The 21,326-nt window shown below is 42.6% G+C and overlaps 4 protein-coding genes across 4 annotated transcripts; 3 read left to right on the plus strand and 1 right to left on the minus strand.

Annotated features, from left to right (window-relative positions):
- Window positions 1-1,218: 1,218 nt before the first annotated feature.
- Window positions 1,219-1,997, minus strand: LOC128712761 (pyroglutamyl-peptidase 1). Its single transcript, XM_053807635.1, has 3 exons — window positions 1,794-1,997; window positions 1,463-1,713; window positions 1,219-1,393 (listed from the first exon to the last, which is right to left on the minus strand). Exons 1-3 carry the CDS (start codon window positions 1,995-1,997, stop codon window positions 1,219-1,221), a joined length of 630 nt encoding a protein of 209 aa, XP_053663610.1.
- Window positions 1,998-2,713: 716 nt separating this feature from the next.
- Window positions 2,714-7,284, plus strand: LOC128713451 (trafficking protein particle complex subunit 8). The gene is made up of 9 exons (XM_053808311.1): window positions 2,714-2,879; window positions 2,958-3,414; window positions 3,476-4,055; window positions 4,124-5,089; window positions 5,157-6,181; window positions 6,247-6,464; window positions 6,538-6,949; window positions 7,025-7,165; window positions 7,224-7,284. Exons 1-9 carry the CDS (start codon window positions 2,714-2,716, stop codon window positions 7,282-7,284), a joined length of 4,026 nt encoding a protein of 1,341 aa, XP_053664286.1.
- A 794-nt stretch (window positions 7,285-8,078) lies between these two features.
- Window positions 8,079-9,242, plus strand: LOC128712762 (uncharacterized). The gene has a single exon (XM_053807636.1). The coding sequence runs from the start codon at window positions 8,079-8,081 to the stop codon at window positions 9,240-9,242; it is 1,164 nt and encodes a 387-aa protein (XP_053663611.1).
- A 1,472-nt stretch (window positions 9,243-10,714) lies between these two features.
- On the plus strand, window positions 10,715-14,599 carry LOC128711720 (4-aminobutyrate aminotransferase, mitochondrial). Its single transcript, XM_053806603.1, has 5 exons — window positions 10,715-10,787; window positions 10,865-10,977; window positions 11,806-11,977; window positions 13,368-14,381; window positions 14,478-14,599. Exons 1-5 carry the CDS (start codon window positions 10,715-10,717, stop codon window positions 14,597-14,599), a joined length of 1,494 nt encoding a protein of 497 aa, XP_053662578.1.
- Window positions 14,600-21,326: the final 6,727 nt, after the last annotated feature.

Raw genomic sequence — 21,326 nt, forward strand, 5'->3', positions numbered from 1 at the left:
TTACGCGAATAATGCGTACCAGAGAAATACACGAAACTCGAATTCCCTTTATAATATGGTTTATATTAAGTATTCAGTTAGCGATTTCTGCTTGCCACGATACGAAATACGTTATTAATTGATATTTTTACGATTATTTCGATAATTGCAGGACATTTTTACCAAAATTAATGATTTTAACATCAAAATGTAACGTATTTTTGGGAAAATTTTGAAATTTGACAAATACAAACTTCAATTCCACATACAAAATTACACGAATTGTCAAAATTTTGGGATTCGCGCAACTCGAGTGTCGCGTAACTCGGGAAAAGACTGTATACGGGACGCACCATACCTGATTTGCTTGTAAATTAATGATCAGAGGAGAGAATTCACTTTACGCATCATTTTAAGCGGTCGCGCAACAATGTAATATGTGTTTTGGTTAAAAGTTCTCACTCAACTAAGGTTTTTTTCTCTTCCACATCAAATCTTCTTTATTACCCGTCTTGAGCCTGATTGGAACACGAACCATGTCGTATGTCTGGTATTGGAACAATGATGATCGTAACGGAACAACTGATCCCGGCGGTTTGGATCGGATTACATTCAATTTGGATTCTTTTCCTGGCCAAAAGTGTGGGCAGTGTGGATGTCGTAACAACCCTGTCTCAGTGTGGCATCTTGGAAGAATTTGTGATAGTTGCGTGACCAAAATGTTCAAATTATCGGTCAAGTAAGCTTTCGCTGAGGCACGGAAAAAGTAATATAATATTTTAGGTTTTCCAGCTTGCATTTGAGCGCAAAGTCTAATATAATGAGCTCCAGTGCCAGAAAAATGGGTTTAGAATGTTTATGAATGGAATAAATGCCTCTGTCCTACGTTAACACGCAGTTAACGTAATGTATTCACGTTCGATGAATTCGTTCAGCAAATTTGCATGAAAATCACAGTTTTTATTAATTTTCAGTGTGTAATCAAGATTGTCCCTCTATATAACAACATCTATAAGCTTCAGTTAGTTTACATTTTAAAACAGAAATTCTAAACAAAGCATATTAGCACAGCCTAATAAATTCACGTAGGCTTTAAGCGTAGACGTAGCGTAGACGTTCGTTTGCTCAGTACACTTCATAACCAATGAATGGTACATTTGTTAACACAACAAATATTAATTATCTTCCTTTGAGGTTAATATTGGTTTTCAACGTCAATCTTAGCTACGTTAGCTGCGTTCAGGAGAGCTTCCGTTCGGTTGAGAGCTGTTCCATGCATTTCCCGATCACATTGTAGATTGCCGCCATCGTTTGCTCCGAGGAGTATGGTTCATCTATTTTCGGCACATGTATGAATAGCGTTCTATCAGGATTTACATCTAGCGATTTGAGATAGATGTACCCACACAGGTAGCTGAAATAGACAGATTTTAAACTCAAACATTATATCGTGGTCTCACAAATTACATGCATCAAATATTACTTTCCAACATTTGTTGAGCAACAGCATTCCACATTCGTCTCAAGATTTAATTCTTTAGCGATTCGTTCAATGTTCAGATTCGTTTTCAGCATCACACATCCTTCGTCTGTCGCATGCTTTCCGCTGAGTGTTATCTTATCGCAAGGCAAACAACGTTGAGCGAAATCTGGTTTGCAGTATCCGGATGTGTACGAACAATGTTCCAGGTTGATGGTACTGATCCTTCCATGAACGCCAACGTGCACTACCAACTGAAGAAAGATGATCAACTTTACACTATTGTTTTTCAAATCGAAGCAATCAAAGGGGAACGTAACAGGGATTAGCTTACATCTGGTTGTTGGTTCCAAATGAGTGGCACGATACGCTCCACCTCCTCGTACGTCACGGGTATCTTATATTTGCGTATCTGGTATGTGTCTTTGCGAAAGAGGAACACTTCGGGTAAAAGATTCACCGCCTCCCAGCTAGCGTTACGTTCTTCGTGACCCACGAAAGGACCGAATCCAGTCACTATGATAATCTTCTCTGGCATGATCTCTGCTCGTACAACACAGCACTGGTATGGTCGGCCTAGAATGGAAACCTGCCGCTAACCGTGCGGACAATGAAAAAGTAAATATTTACTGTGTCACCTGTCACGGTAACTGTCATCGTTTGTTGATGATCGGATAAAACTTTTTTTCGTTGTAGATGCGTATCCGGCAAATGCGTGTCGTTTTCTAGCACTCCACGTGCAAAATGCGGATATTTAGAAACAGGAAATAAAGAACTAGAATTTAGAATCATTACTTTTACATCATTATGAGACCTTGCAACGTATTATTTGAAATTAAACATAATTTGCCGTTCAGCGTATTTCACCTCCTGTTCGTACGGTGGATCAGTTGATAGCGCTCTAATGTATATGGTACTTTTTATTGGAAACATTATGGATTCTTCAACGTTGTAACTAAAAACATGGAGGAGGCAAACATTTAAAACAAAGTAACTGTGTACAATACCATTCATGTGGCAAATTATGCGTATTGCAAAGGAAACAATACATTACCGGTGCGAACTTGTGTTTTTACAGCTGTACTGAATCAGCTGTCGTTTGCAGTCGTCATCTGTCAAGTTGTCGTAGTGTTTGCTTATGCGTAGAGAAGAAATCGATAGGCGTATCAGCTAAACTTGAATAAAACTATAAATATTTAGAGTTATAAATCGTAATTAGATGTGATAGTGCAGTTAAAGTAGAAACCCGCAAAAATGATTCATCTAACGGGACAAAATTACTCCTCCAGGGAGGTCATACAGAACATATTTTCCCCCATGGTGGGAGCCATCGTTTCACAACAGGCGGAAGAGTTGTGCCAAAAGAACAATCTTTCGTTCGTGGAAATGTTGCAACCGTTCCTGAAGCTGTCCTCCGATGGTGGGAACCGAACGTTCCCCAAAATTGTTCTTCTAGTGGAAAATTAATCTGGTTGTTTGTTTTTGGTATTTCCCACAGCGCATTTTCGGGACATTGCCGGAACGAGTGTATCGATAAAGGGACTGCGGATCAATGTGGTGGACGTGAATTGGCGCCCACCGCAGACCATTATTGCGAAGAAAATGCTTAACGAAGCAGTCACTACGGCAATTGGCGGTGATAAGATGAAAGCGACCAAGCTTGACGATGGTAGCTTCGTGGACATTCCCGCTGCCGAACCGTGGTTCGAGCAGTGGCGAGAGACGTTTCTGACCGTTCAATTTCCGGCGGATCATGAATTTACGCGCCACTTGCTGTGTTCGTTGATAGTGGTATCAAGCATCGATCAGAATCCAATCGAGACTGCCAGTCAGTTGACGAAAAAAATTCAAAAGATGCAAAATGTTACACTGCCCCAGCTGCCCAAATGGTTTGCCAACGATGCGCTTAACTGCTACGTTATGCTGCATGATGGATGCTCTGGTGATATTGGAAAGTATGGTCAACAGTTGATCGAAGCCATGTTTAGTTTTGATGATACTTTACCTTCCTTCCAGAGCGCAACAAGCTTTCGATGGTTTAAAATCAACGTACGGTGAGCATAAGTGTTTCTTGTTGCAAATTAACTCCCACGGTGGTCCACCGTCCGATTGTCCCGATCCTTGGTTGCGGTATTTGAAGAAACATCAACGGTCAGAACCGGCAACGGCAAGTGATATCGACAGTGCGCCTAAAACCCCTCAGGATATGGGCTCGGTGATGGGAATGCCCACGACGGTGGTGCAGTCATCCAATCTGCTAGTGCATGGTGGCATTAGTAGCAGTGGCAGTAGTGCATCTTCTGAAACACCCCCTTCCGGAATAGTGGTGGGCGAGGTGATAGCCCACCCGTTGAGCCCGGTACAGGAAACGGGTATCGAGATACAGGAAACATCGAGCCTCACGTCGAGCATAGATAGCTTGTCGTTGCAGACGATTAACCCGAACGTATGGCCCATTGAGAGTGACATTGAGGTGGCACATGGATCGTTCCTTACGGCGAGTGATTTGGACAATTTGAAACATTTCGTACAGGATTTCACTGTACGTGCTTTAATTCCGTACGTAGAACGGTTGGTGGGCGTGCTGAATGATTCCGTAGGTGTTAGCTGAGAAAAAAACGGAGACTTGAGATGTTCTCAACTTTTGTTGTATTTTACTTACAGATATCCAACAAAAAGGGTGTAAGTCGATCGCTGCTCAGTGCCACGAAACGGTGGTTCGTTACGAACAAACCGGGCGTGAACACGAACCAAAATGCGGTCGTATATACAAATGAATCGGCTGAACTGCAGACACGTAAGCTGGGCGATCTGTATTTCATGTTCAGTCACTATTCGCTTGCATTCCAAGCGTATCATCAGGCGAAGCGTGACTTTAACGCCGACTCTGCGTGGCAATATTATGCGGGCGCACTTGAGATGGCAGCCCTGGCCGCCCATATGCAGGGCACAGCCAGTCGTAAGACGTACGATTACATGGAGGAAGCGATTCTGACTTACTTGAACAGTTGCAAGTTGCCTCAATTCGCTACCCGTGCGACCCTATTATCGATGGAGTGTTTGCGAGCGGCTAAGCTGTACAATGAAGCAGCCAAACAGCTTATTCGTATGACGAGCGAAGATTCCGACCTCAGATCGGCATTACTGCTGGAGCAAGCGTCCTATTGCTTCCTGCTAGCAAATCCTCCCCAGTATCGCAAGTATGCGTTGCACTGCGTGTTGGCTGGCCATCGTTTTTCGAAGGTTGGCCAGCGGAAACATTCGTTTCGTACGTACAAACAGGCGTACCAAGTGTTCGAAAACCGAGGATGGAGTTTAGCCGAGGATCACATACAATACACGATCGGTCGGCAGGCCTCGAACCTGAAGAAGCTGGACGAAGCGAGCAGCTGCTTAGCTCATCTGTTGCGCCCTTCCAGCATGCAGACGGCCACCCAGCAAACATTGTTTCTGCGTGAGTATCTCAGTACGAAAAAGGCGCTCCATGCCAAGGGTGGCGAGGGTGGCGCCAATGACATTCCTTCGATTGCTCTGCCAAAGATTGTACAGCAGTTGACGAAGGTGCTGGTAACGTCGCCACCGCCGGTTTCGAATCCGTTGCACATTGCGGCAACAAACATAAGCATTATGGTAAGATGACACTGGTTTATTTTTTTTTTACACACTTTAATTACATTTAAGCTATTTTCTTCGTCAGTCTGCTCCGTCGGATGAACACGTGTGGAATAAAATGGAGGAAATGCTGGTGCAGAGTGCAGCCGAACGTCCCGTGATGGTATTTCGACCATCGAAATCTCTCTTTTCGTTGGAATCACCAGCCACAGAAAATCCCCGTTCGGTGCACGGGGAACCGATCGAAGTAGCGTTCATCCTGGAAAATACGATCAAACCGTCGGTGCTGTTTGAAAACATTAATCTATTGTGGGAGTTCCGCAAGGAGTCGGGCGAAATTTTCTCCAATCGGCCCCTCTTTCTGGGCGACGTCAGTTTGGAGGAGCGATCCGAAATCGAAAATGTGGTGGCATCCAGTTTTGTGGCGCTGGTTACGTTCGGTGAGCATGAAACGAAAACGCTGATACTGAAGCTAACCCCACGCAGCACTGGTCAGCTGCGGATACTGGGAATTGTTGGGAAAATATCAGCCGTACAGCCAACCGGCACTGGTGATGCTCCGTCACTTTGGGGCAAGCAACTGTTCGAAGCGCAACCGATTCGGATCGGTAGTGCGGGTGGTAAGGAGGGCAACAAAGCGGCATTAGCAACTTCACCGCCAGTACTAACGTTTGATCGGAAGCTTGAGATTGAAATTTTGCCTCCAGCACCGGCACTACACGTAAGCTTCAGCCGTGCACCTACGGAAGTTTTGGCCGGAGAAGTCATCCCAATCAAAATGAACATGACGAATGCGGGCGTTAGTGTGCTGAACGATATCTACGTTTGCATCGATAACCCACGGTACGTGCTGCTGAATCCGAACGAAGCCGATATACCGCTGTCGATACGGCGCGAGTTACAGAACCTTGCTAACGAAAACGTCGGACGCGACCGGGAAGCTCGAAAGCAGTACGTATGCCGAGCGTTCCGCGAGTCGGATGGAAATTTTATTGCACCGAACGAAACGAAAACGACCACGCTGTGGTTGCAGGCCCCGTATTCGAAGGGCCAGAAAGATGTCAAATTGATGATTTACTACGCAATGCCGCAGGACTATCCAAAGTTGAAGTAAGGACGTAAAAAGTTTACATGATGAATGATTTTTAAATAGGTTATCATTCGTTTGATTATAGGCACCGTCTGGTACGGCACACGTGGAACTTTAACGTAAACGATTCGTTACTGGTCGACGCAAACTGCAACTTGAGTAATCCGACAAAACGTGAGCTGGGCATTGATGTGAATGTGAAAAATCTTAATCAAGTGCATCATCCGTTGATGACGGAAGTCATTATGACCGAGCTAATTCTTTACTGTTCTGTGTACGAGCTGCAGCAAAACAGGGTGGTTTGTATGTGTTAAAAAAACTGTGCAACATTAACTAGCTTATTATAAGAATATGTTTTTTAAAATGTATTTTCCAGATATTAAAACACCTGGCCATGCTAAATTACAGTCTGGTGCGGGATTGAAAACAAATGAAACGGTTAGCTTACGTTGTAATCTCCAGCGTCGTGCGGCGGAGGTAGCTTATGATGGTAACTTTCAACATTACGTTTCCCAGAAGCTTTCGACGATATGTGTCCGGGAGCCGGAACCTGCCGCGAAGGCAACCTTGCCAGCACTCGATGCTGTGGGCAGTTTTCTGCTTAAGAACGAAACTAAATTCATACGGGTTTATGAACCCGGAAGCAATGAGGAATTCAACCAAATCGTCAACCAACGTGACAACCATATGACATTGTGCGTTAATTGGTCCGCAACGATCAACGATAATGGCGCATCGCGCAAAGCTTATGGACAACATTTTGTGCAGCTGAGAAATCTTTACGATTCGTAAGTAAAATTTGTTCTAGTACAATTACATCTGTATGATATTTCTTTTCTTCTATTCAACAATTTTCTTTGCAGCGTGTACTGTCCACCGTCAGAACGCTTGCAGCAAATTACGTTTGCCGGTCAGTCGGATGTGTATGCTATATTCGATGATTTGGAAAAGGTGATGCCTGTTGAAAATGAAGATATTGATAATGGTTGGGGAGTGAATCACAGGTATACCGTATCTTTTAGGTAAAAAAGAACCTTTTAAATATATGTTTGTTATTTACAGCTTTGTAGCACAGAGGTGCTTCCTGGAGGAGAGTTTCCACTCAGTAGAGCTGAGAGCGTAGAGGAAATTGATCCGCATGTATCGTATTTTAGCTATCGTTCCCATGAATAAAGTAATTTTAGAAACAGTTGCAAACTTTGTTTTGCGCATTGCATTTAATGCTATATGATAAGAGTAAGTAGAAATCTTATCTCATTTATTTATTTCACCGTTGGTTTATTTACAATTTGTGTGAGTTAAGTGAAGTCCAGGTGCACAAATCACACGTGTTTCCTCTGTTTTAACAGGATGCTGCAAAACAGTGGCCATTCTAATGTTCGTTGTTATTAAAACGTCTAATCTAAATCGTTCTAAATGTTCGACAAAGTTTCCTGCATTTGGTAGTATTCCGTGCAGCATTTGTTTTTCATTCTTAGTTCGTTTTTATTTCTGATATCAGTCGATTTTATGCGATATTGTTGGAGAATAGTGACATTTTGCGGCGGAGAGTATTCGATCCGGCGCTTTATACGATCTGTGCTGGAATTGTTTTGATTTTATTGCTAAGAAAATTGGGGTACGACTCACTGGCGCACTTTCGGGTGGCAATGTAGATTTTTCCGATCAGTTGCTGAATCGATAGGGAATGTTGTATTATGATGTATGATGGAAAAAAGATTATGAAGATTATGAAAAATGGTTCCAAACATATATTTCATTGAAATGTTATAAAAAATATATGAAATGTATATGAAAAATGTGTACCCTGTTGTTTAGTGTGTATTGGCCCTGATCATTATATTCTTTCAATAGCTGTCAGTAGATGAACGGCGACTCTATTATTCGTTTACACCGGAAATCCTAACTACAGCATCAATGTTTGGTGATAAACTAAAGCAAAAAATTGAAGCGGAATACAAACGCCACTTCGTACCCGGTGATAACTCGATGGAAAACGTTCAGCAATCTGATAATGAGCCGGTGAAAACGGAGGTGACGGACCAGCCCGGCGAAACAATGGACGTGGTACAACAACGACAGGAGCAGCGCCCACCCGATTCGTCCAGTAATGGCGAGGAAAGCGATACAACACAGGAAGATGGCAACAGTAGCCGGGGCGAGGTGAAAAAGTTGCGCGGTTTCTTTAAAAAACCACGTAACGCGCTGGAACGCAAGAAACATGATAAGGAACGGAAAGTGCGCCAGCTGCGCCGGTTCCGCAAGTTTTTAATGCCGAAAAATGCGATCATGGCATTACACGAACTCCAGGGTCCCGGTATGGCCGAGTTTACACTGAACTCGATCGGACGAGAAATGAAAGCAGAAGTAATGATCAACAACGTAAAGTATGAGGCGACCGCACCGAACAAGAACCTGGCGAAGGCGAAAGTATCCGAGAAGGCTTTACGCGAGGTGATCTTGGCGCAAATGACTCGCATGAAGCAACAGCGGATCGCGCAACAAAAACAACAGCAGCAACAGTCGCAGGAACACGCCGTAACTCCGGAGGTAACTATGGAGGATGAGGGAATGGATGGCATTGAACCAGACGATTTACCGATGGAACATCTAGCGTCGTTTGCTCTTCATAAATTATTCGCGGAATGGGAGGCGGAAGGATTCGAAGTGCCGATTTTGAAGATGACCCGCGGGAAACTCACCACCCAGGCACCGGCATCGGGTGAGAAGGGGGCCGGTCCTTCGCTCATTCCGAAGATAACCAAAACCGTTGCGGATCTGCCACCGAACGCAGCGAAATACCATCCCACCGCACTGTTTGCATACATGCGTCCACAAGTTACGTTCGAAGATCTCGGTTTGAACATCGATCAGCAGAACCGAGAATTTAGTGTCGGCGTCAAATGTGACGGTCAACAATTTATTGGCAAAGGCCGTTCGAAGAAGCTGGCTCGAAAGGCAGCTGCTGCCGATGCCTGCAAGGAATTATTCGGTGTAGTGTTTGATGAGAGTGTGCCGAATGTTTCTAGTAAGATAGAACCGATACCCGTTCACACAAGCAGCACCAATAATGGGACTTAAATATTAAACATTCTATATTGAACTTAGATCCGAGAGAAGCACGTGCTAAACCATAGCCATTCTCAACCGTCCACGAGCTCTATCTTTCCACGAATTGCAATAACATAGCCATGGCAATTAATTACCGAATCCCGGTCAGATGTACCATTCTTTTTTTTTTCGTTGGTAAGATATAATTTTCGTGTTGGACTATGTGTTTATAATCGTAATATATTATAATAATAGGGGGAAGAGCTTGTATCAGACGACATTATCGATACCGGATCACATCTGGTACTTTTCCCAGTAGCAAGGATTAACTATCTGGCTACGTTTTAAGAATATATTTAGTATCCCGGTCACGGTAGGCATCGTTACGACGGAAAATCGTTTATCTGACCTAATGGCGAATAACATCCAAGGAAAATAATTTAGTATTGAAAACAGGATTTGCCTGATTTCTACATGCAACAACAAAAAAGTGTACAGATGTGTTCAAGTTACACGTTTTGTTATTGGTGAGCTTGCAGATACTAGAATTTTTAATTATGAACTGACCTCAATGAATTTGTACTATAAAAGTGGATCAAATATAAATAAATAATTAAATAAATCCAATCTAATTTTTTTGTTATAATCAATTGTAATTTGTTTCGTTTAAAATGCTAGCCGAGATGCCTTACAAAATCCGATGCACCAGAATAATCCGGATTCGGCTCCGATTTACTTCGGAGTTAACACGGGAGTCAATGCTGCAATCAACACTGGAGTCAGTGGATTTGGTTAGGTTCATCCACAGTTGACATAGGAATTTTCAATAGTTTCGTGATATTTTAGCACTATTCTATGGTTTTCCTCAGTTTTCATGGAGACTTGAGCCTTGAAGCCACCACTGCTTACTGAATGTCCTAGAGTTGCTCCGGAGTTAACTCTGGAATGGGCCGGAGTTGCATTAGTTGGGATTGACCAGGAGAAAGTAGGAATTTACCCATCTCTAATTATCGCGATCCACATTCATAGTGTATCTCGGGTACTACCTGTACTTGATAATTTTGACAGCTGTCGGAAAGAGATGCTTTCAACCGCTGGTGTGAAAATACAGATAAATAGATTGAAAAACACTGGATCTGTCGGTGCGGTTTGAAAATACGTTGTACGTCGGAGGTGGTACATACGGGTAGAATAAATTGAACATTCCCTACGACATCGGGGTACAAACAGAATCAGTACGTTGTCGAGAACGGAACGGAAGTTTTCAGCTTGCACTGTCGTGCCGGTCCAGTGTGCTTGATATACCACGAAAATCCGAAGCGAGTGTGTGTTGTGTGTAGCGGGGTAACATTTCCGCGCATGTTCTATTGAAACGTCTCCCGGTGGAAAAAAAATCTCTACACTGCTAGAACCGTCGCTGGAAAGGTGCGAATTGTTGTGTGCTGTGAAAAGTGTTTTCAGGTTTAAGATTGTGCAGTGTGCAAAAGTACGTGCAGTGGAAAATGTTGCTCAAACAAATCGGTACCGTTCTGGCACGCACCGAATGCCAACGGCGCCATCGTTCTTTGGTCCAATGTAAGTTATTTACTTTTGATTCAGGGAAAAAAAACCTTTAAAACTGACTTTCATTTCCTCCTTTCGTTTTGTTTTAGTGAGCCGCCACTTTGCCGCTGTTCCGTTGACCGAACCGGCTGCACCATCCTTGAAAACCGAAGTTCCTGGACCAAAGTCAAGAGCACTGTTGCAACAGCTAAATCAACTGCAGGTATGCTGATAACCTGACAGGATTGTGGCAGATTGAACGTGCCGAGAAAGACATTCTTTGTGGAAGGGCGTTGATTGCATTGCGAGCAATCGGGATCGGTGTCCTCCTCCATTGATTGTGGTGTGACGCGTAACGGACGCGCCCTATGCCCACAAATTGGTATCAATTGAAGGGAATTGCTTTCAATCAATTGTTTATATTCCTCCACACCCGATGTGTCTGTTGTTGGCGTGCCCCTGCGGAAGGAACGCAAAGCATTGCACACTTTCCTGCAGACCGTAGGTGCTTTTCCTCGACACATCGTTACGTATCGTCAATGAAATGTCTCTCAAACGATACGCAAAACAGAAGATGATATTTTGTAGCAACGTACCACCATGTCTCACTTCATTCAGGAGGGTGTGTTGACCGGCCAACGATTGAAGACGATTAAAAATTATAAAAATAACACATAGTGTCCAATATTTTTGGTGCACCAACCGCGTTCGTAGAGTAACGGCGGAATGATTTGATTATTTAGTCTTTTTTTTCGTCGGTTGCCTGACCTCTAAGGGGTTGAGGTAAATTGATGTGGCACACCCGCATGAAACGTTTTTACCCATAGTTTCACGTGGTTGGTTGGACCAATTCCTCAAGATGGCTGGTATTGAACTTGAAAAAAGGTGTTATTCGCATCACTTCTGCTAGAGCATGTTTAACTACGCATCGCTCTATTTTTGGATTCTTCTATTGTCCATTACTTTTTGTCTCTACTCCGTACAATGAAAATGCTTGCCATTCATTATGTTTTTTTTCCTAATTCCATCTCGCACGTGGCCAACAACGTAGAACGCCAACTCGGTTCAAATGTTTGTGGACTATGACAAATCGTTCGGAAACTATCTGCAGGATGTGGATGGCAATGTGCTACTAGACATTTACACCCAAATTTCGTCGGTACCGCTCGGTTACAATCATAAGGAGTTGCTGAATGTCTTCCGGGATGATCATAACCTTTCAGGTAATTATTTGTATGTAATGTAAGTAATTATTTGTATAAATGTAAGGAAAATTGGTATTCAAAACTAGTAAAGTTTAGTTTGAGAATATTTGAAACGTGCCATTCAGCTAGTACAACAGATTTGTAATGTATATTTTAATTGAAGTTATCGTAACAAAAATTGACTGAATTGCGTAAACTGTCTTTGTATCCTGTAATCTGCATGATAAGATTTTGCAGCCATATTTCGCTAGAAAATACTTCCATCGATAACGAAAACCAATTCCCATGTGCAATTCTTTATACCCTCGTATAGGAGTGCATCTGATGGTTTATCTGATGGTTTTGCCTTATCAGGTTGGACGCGTGTCGCGTGGCGTATGGCCAAACGTTGCTCTATTCGTCTGGGTGGTGGGGGAACCGACGCGTTTGTACCGGTACAAAATGGGGCAAATTAGAGACAAGCTGGAAATTGTTGTCAAGGTTAGGAATTCACTGTTTTGTGCTGTCTAAGGTCACCAAATACCCTACGTGCAATGTAGGGTGGTGATTGCATTTGTTGCACTAGAATGCTGGCTAACCAAATAAGCTTTGCGGGGTATTTTTGTCGGTACACTGTCGTTTGTTGGCCATATGGAGTTATTTTTAATTAAATTACGTACAATTCAGCCGCTCATAGTGAGTACTTTTTTGAGCGATTTTTTTGGCATAACGGGAATGCTACGCAAATTCCCACTTTGAACGAGCAAAATCTCAAAACCTTTTATTTATGTTCGGTGGCGAACAGTGATGAAAGGACAAAGTGCATTAATCCAGTTCGCAATTCGGTTCCCATTTCGGTCAATATTAAATCAATCGAATTGAATCGAATGATCTTGGAGGCCAATAGATTGGTCCATTTCTACACACACGTAGTACCGTCTGGTTGAAGCCGTAACTCGTCTGAATTAATATCTCATGTTCTATATTCTCAAACATAATACATCAGTTATTCTGGTACAGTAACGATTTCCAATGTTTTTAACGTGAGTTACGGAAACAGTTTTTAAGACGCAAGGTCCAATGTAGCTACCAGATTGTGATTGTGTTTAATGTTTTTATCTCAAAAGTCGCCGGATTTGCTGAATAAATTATGTGCAGACAAGAAAGTCAACTAACTAACTTTGAAGTATGAACGATTCGACCAGTTTCGACTTACGCGGAAATTCGAGATACGCGAATCATTCCCGGATTCCCGGGGCGGTCCACAATAATAGCGTACCTCGGGAATTGCCTGTAAATAAGTTGTGCAGATGAATAATATTAATCTTACACTTCAGCCAAGACACCGTATCGTATTATGGCAAAATTATAGCAAACTTCCACATTCACATATTCCACATACTAACGTGGTTTTACCCTTTTATTTCAGCTCTCATCAACCGCCCGGCTTTGGGTGTGTTTCCCGGTGAAGATTGGCCCAATCGGTTGCAAAACGTGCTGATGTCCGTTGCTCCCGTTGGGCTCGATCACGTCACGACAATGATGTGCGGTTCGTGCTCGAACGAGAACGCTTTTAAGAATATTTTCATCTGGTACCAGAAGAAGCAGCGCGGTGAAGCCACTCCATTCACCGAGGCGGAGATTCAATCGTGCATGATAAATCAAGTTCCCGGTGCGCCAAAACTTAGCATCTTAAGCTTCCATGGTGCGTTCCACGGCCGTACACTCGGGTGTCTGTCGACGACACATTCGAAGTACATCCACAAGATCGATGTACCATCGTTCGATTGGCCAATCGCACCATTCCCACAGTATCGCTACCCATTGGAGGAAAATGTGCGCGAAAACGCTCAGGAAGACGCCCGTTGTTTGGCCGAGGTAGAGCGTCTGATTGAACAGTATGGCAAGCGGGGCGTTCCGGTGGCTGGTATCATTGTGGAACCGATCCAGAGCGAGGGCGGTGACAACGAAGCTTCTCCCGAATTTTTCCAACAGCTGCAGAAAATTGCCAAATCTCGCGGTAGTGCGCTGCTAATTGATGAGGTACAGACGGGCGGTGGACCGACCGGTAAGATCTGGTGTCACGAGCACTTCAATCTGCCGAGCCCACCGGATGTGGTGACGTTCAGCAAGAAGATGCAGCTGGGTGGATACTACCATGGCGCGCACATGAAACCATCGCAACCCTACCGTGTGTTTAACACCTGGATGGGTGATCCGGGCAAGCTGTTGCTGCTGGAGTCGATTTTGCGCGTGATAAAGCAGGAATCGCTTTTGGAGAATGTGCGTCGCACGGGTGACAAGCTGAAGCTGGGCTTGATGCAAGCGCAGAACGATTTCCCACATCTTTTGAGTGCGGCACGCGGCCGGGGAACCTTCCTGGCGATTAATTGCGCAACACCAAAGCTGCGCGACGACATTGTGGCAGCGCTTAAGCAGAAAGGTAATTTAAAGCGATACGTGAAGTCAGTGGATTGAAATGTTTGTGTTGTTGTTGCTAATTGTTTCCAACTAATTGTTGCCTGTGAATCCATTTCAGGAGTTTTGTCTGGCGGTTGTGGTGATTTGAGCATTCGCTTCCGTCCGGCACTTATCTTTGGCGAGAAGCATGTGGACATCTTTTTGGACAAATTCCGGCAGGTGCTGAAGGAGATGAAGTAAACTGTGTCCGCCTGATGCCTATGCCAGCTAACTTACTGCACAAAGTAAAACTGCAGCGGATGAGAATTGGATTCTGCACACGCACAGAAAAAGGAAAACGTTATGGACAAAAGGGATTAGTTGTCCCGTTTAGTTTAATGCTCGATGCACAGCAGCAATTTGCGCACAAAAATGAAGGATACATATTACTAGATTCGTAATGGATGTAGAACAGTTCGGCACAACAAATGGTACGGCAATGAGTGGAAACGCATGATTGCTGGTGGATGAATATGTTCTGCATCGTACAATGCAGCTGTGGTTCGTTTTAGTGCTTTTAGCTGGCGCGAGAATCGTACGCGCTATGTATTAGAAAATCAAACACTATTACAGATAACAGAAACATATAGTACATAACAAAAATAAACACACACACACCAACACGTTTAGTACAGCGTGAATGAGAGAACATTTGTCTTCCAATGAGCTAAAAGTGATTCCAAAATAATCGGTGTCAAACGGTAAAGCGCTGTCAGTCTTTTAGGCATGATGAGATGCTGGTCCGTTACAAAATAAAATAGATAAATGTTGTCGCATACAGTGAGCCACATAGTGTTCGTGCTTTTCATTCGTTTTTCGAGAAATATTTATGTAATTAATTTATTTTAAATAGTTTCAAATTGCCGCTCTTATTTTTATTGTGAGGTTCTTTGCATGCATTCTTTCCTAATGCGTTTCCTGTTCGGAAGAAAAGGGAACAGATAATTTTTGTTTATTATTTTGGTCACAGACTTTTCGTGGTTTTCTATTGCGTTTGAAGAGTTGCTTCAAGCCCGTTTTGTTTGTTCCTTTGAATTCACCATATCGTTTTCCACTAACGAGGGTAAGTAACGAACCGTGTCTACGCCCGTAAGGTTTCATCCAAGGCGGGCATACAAAAGGTAAAAGATCCGTTCGGGAGCGAGGAAAATGTTTTAGTTGTGTTTTCCTTTCCACACTGTTTCGACAAATTTGTCCTGTTTTTGCAATTGCACAATCTTGTCTTGGTTTAAGCTGTTTGCAAGTTTGTTCAAGATTGTGGCATGTGGCAAAGGGGGAAAATTTAACGAATTTATCCTAACGACGAGAACGATGATGATCTATGCAAATTTTTAGCTTCTACTTGCAAATCGGTCAGAAAGAAAAAAGGGCCAAACGAACAACTTCCAACTACGAGAGGTGAAAGACATACCGTTTGGTCCCATTGAAGGTTTGCTGCGACGAAATCGAGAGCATTGGGGCTGCATTGAGGCAAAGAACAAACAAACAAAGAAAAAAAAAGCTGGACCGGAAAGGCAAACCGAACGGCTTGTTAACCATTTCCGTATGCTAATGTATTCCTCTGAAAAAGCTTCGAAGTGCGTCGGAAGGAACAACCTGATTGGCGAAGCAGCATGTAGCCTCGCTGAGGGTTTCACAAGTACGAAACCGGCCATATTATACACCGTGCAAGTGCTGTACTTTTTGCATTCTTCAACTCAGGGGTCAAGCAGTTTCTGAGGGTCGATTAATACAAAGGTCAAATGTATAAGATTTTATAAAATGTATTATGTGTTTAATTAATTTTGTTATTTTTTAGTCTTTAATTCATTCAGTAAATTTTAAATTTTTACAATTTTGCTCATGATTTATCTTTTTATCTCTTTAAAATTTAAATTACTATTTTTTTGTTTGTATCATTACTATTGGTATATTTAAGGATTCTTTAATTCGTATTTTGAGGATTGATCAATGTTTCATGGATCTTCAAAACCGAGATTAAGAGTCATTCATTCGGCTATTCAGCAGGATTCATGGATCTTCAAAACCGAGATTAAGAGTCATTCATTCGGCTAAATATTCATTCTGATTCATACATCTGAATCGGAATCACTCAACACTAGTAACGACCTGCACATAACTCGTACACAGAACGATTTATACAAAGTTCAAAATTTAAACTTTGCATGTCGCTCCAAGTAGTCCATGGCGTATCCGTACAACCGGGAACAGCCTCCATGTAAGAAAACCCATGACAATTGGAAAGGTCGTTGGATGTGTATAAAAGGGCGTTCTAATAAAGCTTGTTATCGGTGCCCAGCATCAACATATTTATGAAATGCAGTGGCCACGCATTACCACCACTTCCCTCACTTTTCTTCCTATGTCGATCCCACCACAATGTTCTCATTAGACCGTAAGTAGTTGAAATAGAAAACCCTTAACAGTAGAAAACTTTCTTTTCTTCTTTTATTGGTCCTTCACGCTCGCAAACCGTGTCTGTTTGAGTATAATATGTTCCGGCCACCCTAAGAGCCACCCGGCTGTGTCACGGTAAGGGTAAAAAAGGAAGTTTGATTGCCGTGCCGAGCATCGAAAAGAAGAAAAATGGTTTGGTTCGCACTCTTCCTCCAACAAGCAGGAAGTAGGATTATATTCCTCTTACCGGATGTGCTGGTGGTATGGTGAGTATTTGACGTTTTTTCTCCTTCCTACTCACAGCCCCACCCTAAACATGGTAATTTGCATTTGAAAAGCATGTCAGCATTGCGGTTAAATTTTGCCAACAATTCCACCACCCACCCACTCACCACCCTGTGCGGCACGGTCCGAGGACGTGTGCAAAAAGGACGAGAAACAAAATGTCGAAAGGCAAATGAAATGGTTTGGTGTTTGTTTTGTGTTTTGCAGTCGCGTTGATGCAGCCCTCGAGCAGCCATGTGAGTTTTGCGTAGCCTCAATGAGCCATATCGTCGTTGGTGCCGTTCTCGTGTAATATGTTTAATGTTCCACACACGAACACAGTTTCTGCACCATCGATGAAATCTTTCGGACCTGCGGTTACGGTGAACGCGTCGGTACTGCGTTCGAATTGAACGGTTACAGGGCTTCGAGAGCGTTACAGCAAGAAACCACGATTACAAGGCTCTCTGCATTACATCCAGATGAAGGAAGTGAAAGCAAAGAACTGGTAAAAAGACAAATTAAATCCTTTAGGATGGAAACACCCGAGAATATGCCGCTAAGTGGCGTTTCTTGTCGTGTTGTCCAGCCTTGTAGGGCAAATTCCGCGAAGCATAAACATGGTGTATGGGTTGTTTTTTCTTCCACTCAACCCTCAACATGATTAAGTGCCTGATGGATCCGGGTTGGTCGAGGCTTGAACCCAAACGGGTAGTTAACGGGTCGTTTTTGGGTCATTATGCACGAAAAAACAAAACCCTGAGGTCCTTCAAATGTGTGTGATACGTTACTATTTGGTAAGGATGTTCATTGTGTTTTAGGGAAGTGAAAAATGTTTTCTAATTATTCACAAACCTCTTACCATCGCTGGTTGCTACGATGTACGATTGTTGGTATATCATGTGTAAGGAAAAGAAAATACCACAGGGTACGGAAAAGGGGTTTTCGGGTAACACAACAAGGTAGGCTGAGAAATTTAAAATCAACATCCAACTACCCAAAGATTGCGCTGTTGGATAGTAGAAAATGCGGTGGATTATTTACGGCCGACGTCGTTGGCTTATCTCGTCGCACTCTTTGTCTGCATTGTTCGTTGCCGGTTAATGTTGATGTTGAGGAAAAATGGCCGAAAAGAAAAACAATCTCGTTAAATTAGCATTTAATAATAGGAGGGTGTTTTGTGGGTAAGTAAGTAAGCTTTCTGCGAGGTATTGTTGGTTTTTTTTTCCTATGAAGTACGCTTTAAACTCTCAATATTTGTTTTTATTAACAAACAATAAAAAACTTTAATAAATTATAAATGTACTATACAATTAAATGGACGTGATCAACCATCTTTGTGTTTTCCACAAAATATCGCCATCCTTGAACAAAACAATGACTACTTTCGTAACATGAACAATATTTACCAAGTGATATGTCATTTTCAAACCAATACTTGCGAGCTTATCCAGTAGAGGGTTCCAGGTAGTACTTCCGAGAGAGGTTCAAATGAATCCGTGTTGAAACTCTGAGTTCAGCTTCTCCTAGGATATTTCCTACTGAAAGAATACTGCTGGTCTCGATTGAAAAGATTACAAATTCCATTTAGTTAAGTTACTTCTTAATTGTTTGACCGATTGATTTAACCTAGAGGATCTTATATCTCCCGATCACTTAGATCTTGATCTTTATCTTAAGATTCTGTTGCCAGTGACCCCTGGTCGAACCCCAATTTCGGTCCAATCGAATACAATAATGATCAACGACGACAACGCCATCTACCGTGAAAATGTTGCCAGATTCGATGTTAATATTTATTAACAGATGGATGGGCCACAAGGCAGCAGGGTGTTTTTTAATGAAAACCTCATCGGCACGGGGCCCTGTTCAGCCCCCCGCCACCGCTTAGTTTGCTTGCCGTTAAACGCGCCACTGGTACTTTGTCAGATTAACGAATTATTACGATGGACTTAAGCAGGTTGACAATAAATGAGATTCAAATTGTTCGCTGCTTAGTTATGATCACTGCATCGCCCTGTACCGGAATAGCACCAGAGATCGTCAAATAGTGTTGACAAAATGAGTTTGCACTATAGGAGCGACCTGTAGCAAGCGATTTAACAATCGCAAGAACGGGGTCTGTTAACCCCTTTAAGCATCATTGTCGGCTCTGAGTGCAATCGAAACAATAAAAATGCAACCATTTGCCTTCGAGTTAGTTAGTGATGGAAGTATTTAATGTACAGGCAGTCCGCGAGATACGCTATTATAGCGGACCGCTATAACCCGGGAAAAATTCACGTATCTCGAATTTCCACGTAAGTCGAATCCGGGAGTTAAATTGTTTATACTTTAAAGTTAGATAGTTGACTTCCTTCTCTGCATTTAATTTATTCATCAAACAAGGCTACTTTTTGATAGAATACATTAAAATAAACCAAAAACAAATGTTTTATAGAACAAGGGAAGCTATTTTAGATCAATTTTACACCTTTTTGCTTAGATTTTGTGCTTTAAACTAACACAACTGTCCAATTTTCAAAAAAAACGCGTATCTCCGCATCTGCGTATAAGAGGAACCGCGTATCTCGGGGACTGCCTGTACCTTCATATAGTAATGGCTGAGGATGTAATTATTGAATATGGTAAGACGTCGTTTGATGTTTTACTGTATTTAATCAATAGACTCAGTTTCGTTTCAAGTGTGCTAGATGCTCTAAACAAATTTAAACTATTCAATGAGGCAAATGAAGCTCGCAAATGTGTTTTTGCAACCCACTTGAAAGTACAGTAAATGTTATCAACTATTTTACAACAACTTACACCACACCACGGTGGGTCAAAGTTGCATCCGGTCCGGTTTGCTTATCGTTATTTCATTTTTTGTACTAAAAACCATAGCACATCCATGCACACCTACCTTCGAAACACAAACTCACCGGGAACACCTTTGCCATTAGCAGTTCCCATTTTTAGTGCTATTTTTCACTGTCGGAAAATGGGAAACCATTTTTCCTCGCGTGTACAATGTTGCGGCACGATGTAACTTTCCATCTTCATCAACTTCTGCATGTTTTTGTGTTGTTTTACTAGCAGTAAGGGGATGCAAGCATTTCGCTGAAAGCAAGAGGAAGTAAAGCGAAGCTACACTTACCTGACCTGGCGAAACCTTCCACCATCGTGGGTGGAAATAAAGTAGATGAGAACATAGAAAGTACAGCTATTCCACAATCCACCCTTCCATCCGCCAGGGGGAAGAGAAAAGAATTCACTGGCTTAAGATGCAAAGTTTAATGAAAAGCATAGTTATGTTACGCTATCCAACGGTCAGTGGTTCTAGAACAGGGACAACATCATAAAGCACTCCTCTCAACCAAGCCTGGTAGGTTTCGCGTCAAACAATGCTTCGACCATTTCCGGTTGAAATACTTCCCTGCCCCCTCCCCCGTTGCCAGTCTGCCTGGCCGCTGTTGTACCTTTTGCCACCCAGCCGCAATCACCCCAGCCAATGGACGGCGGCATTGCAATCAAAAAACTTTTAATTAATTCTAGCAGACAATTTTCGATTAAGTTGACGGGATCGCACAAAATATGGATGTAGGTGGATGTAGGAGCTGCAGAACAGGGGCAAAACTATGATGGAAAACTCCGGTAGACAAATAGTTCTCACGAAACAAAATAGAATATTGTCTGCCTCTGTGTGTGTGTTTGTGTGGTGGGTTTTCCACGCTTCAGGTCTGGGCATTGGATGGAAAAAGTATTTATTTGCACATGAATAACCAAACCCTATACCGGGTGCAACGAAGCGATGGATGCGTGGAAAAATGTGCATAAGCACGGCACGGTTCCTACTACATGTCGATAGCAGTAGCAGGAGTGTGAGGGTTGAAAGTTTTTTTTTTGTTATATTTTATTCTACACCGATGCATCCGAACCCATCGTTGAGTTCAATTTTCTCTATCCATCTTTCTGGTTCATTTTGCACAGACATTCCATTGACGCAGAGTGGAGGAAAACTCCGTTCGGTGAACAAATGTCCGGCAAGTTGTGGAAAGTTTTTTGTATGATGCTGCAATAGGAAAGTTTTCAGTTACTTCAACGTCACGGTACGAAAGTTTCCTGTTACTTCGTATCCGGTGTGCGGACAATGACATATTTATTTAGTAGAAACGATCGGAAAAGGATCGATAAGAGAGATTCTTAATTGAATTTTTTTAAGCAACAATCGATTTATACATACATAACGAAATTTCTATACTTTTGTTACTCAACAAGAACGGCCAGG

The sequence above is a fragment of the Anopheles marshallii genome, chromosome 3, assembly GCF_943734725.1.
Source record: "Anopheles marshallii chromosome 3, idAnoMarsDA_429_01, whole genome shotgun sequence".
NCBI lineage: Eukaryota > Metazoa > Arthropoda > Insecta > Diptera > Culicidae > Anopheles > Anopheles marshallii.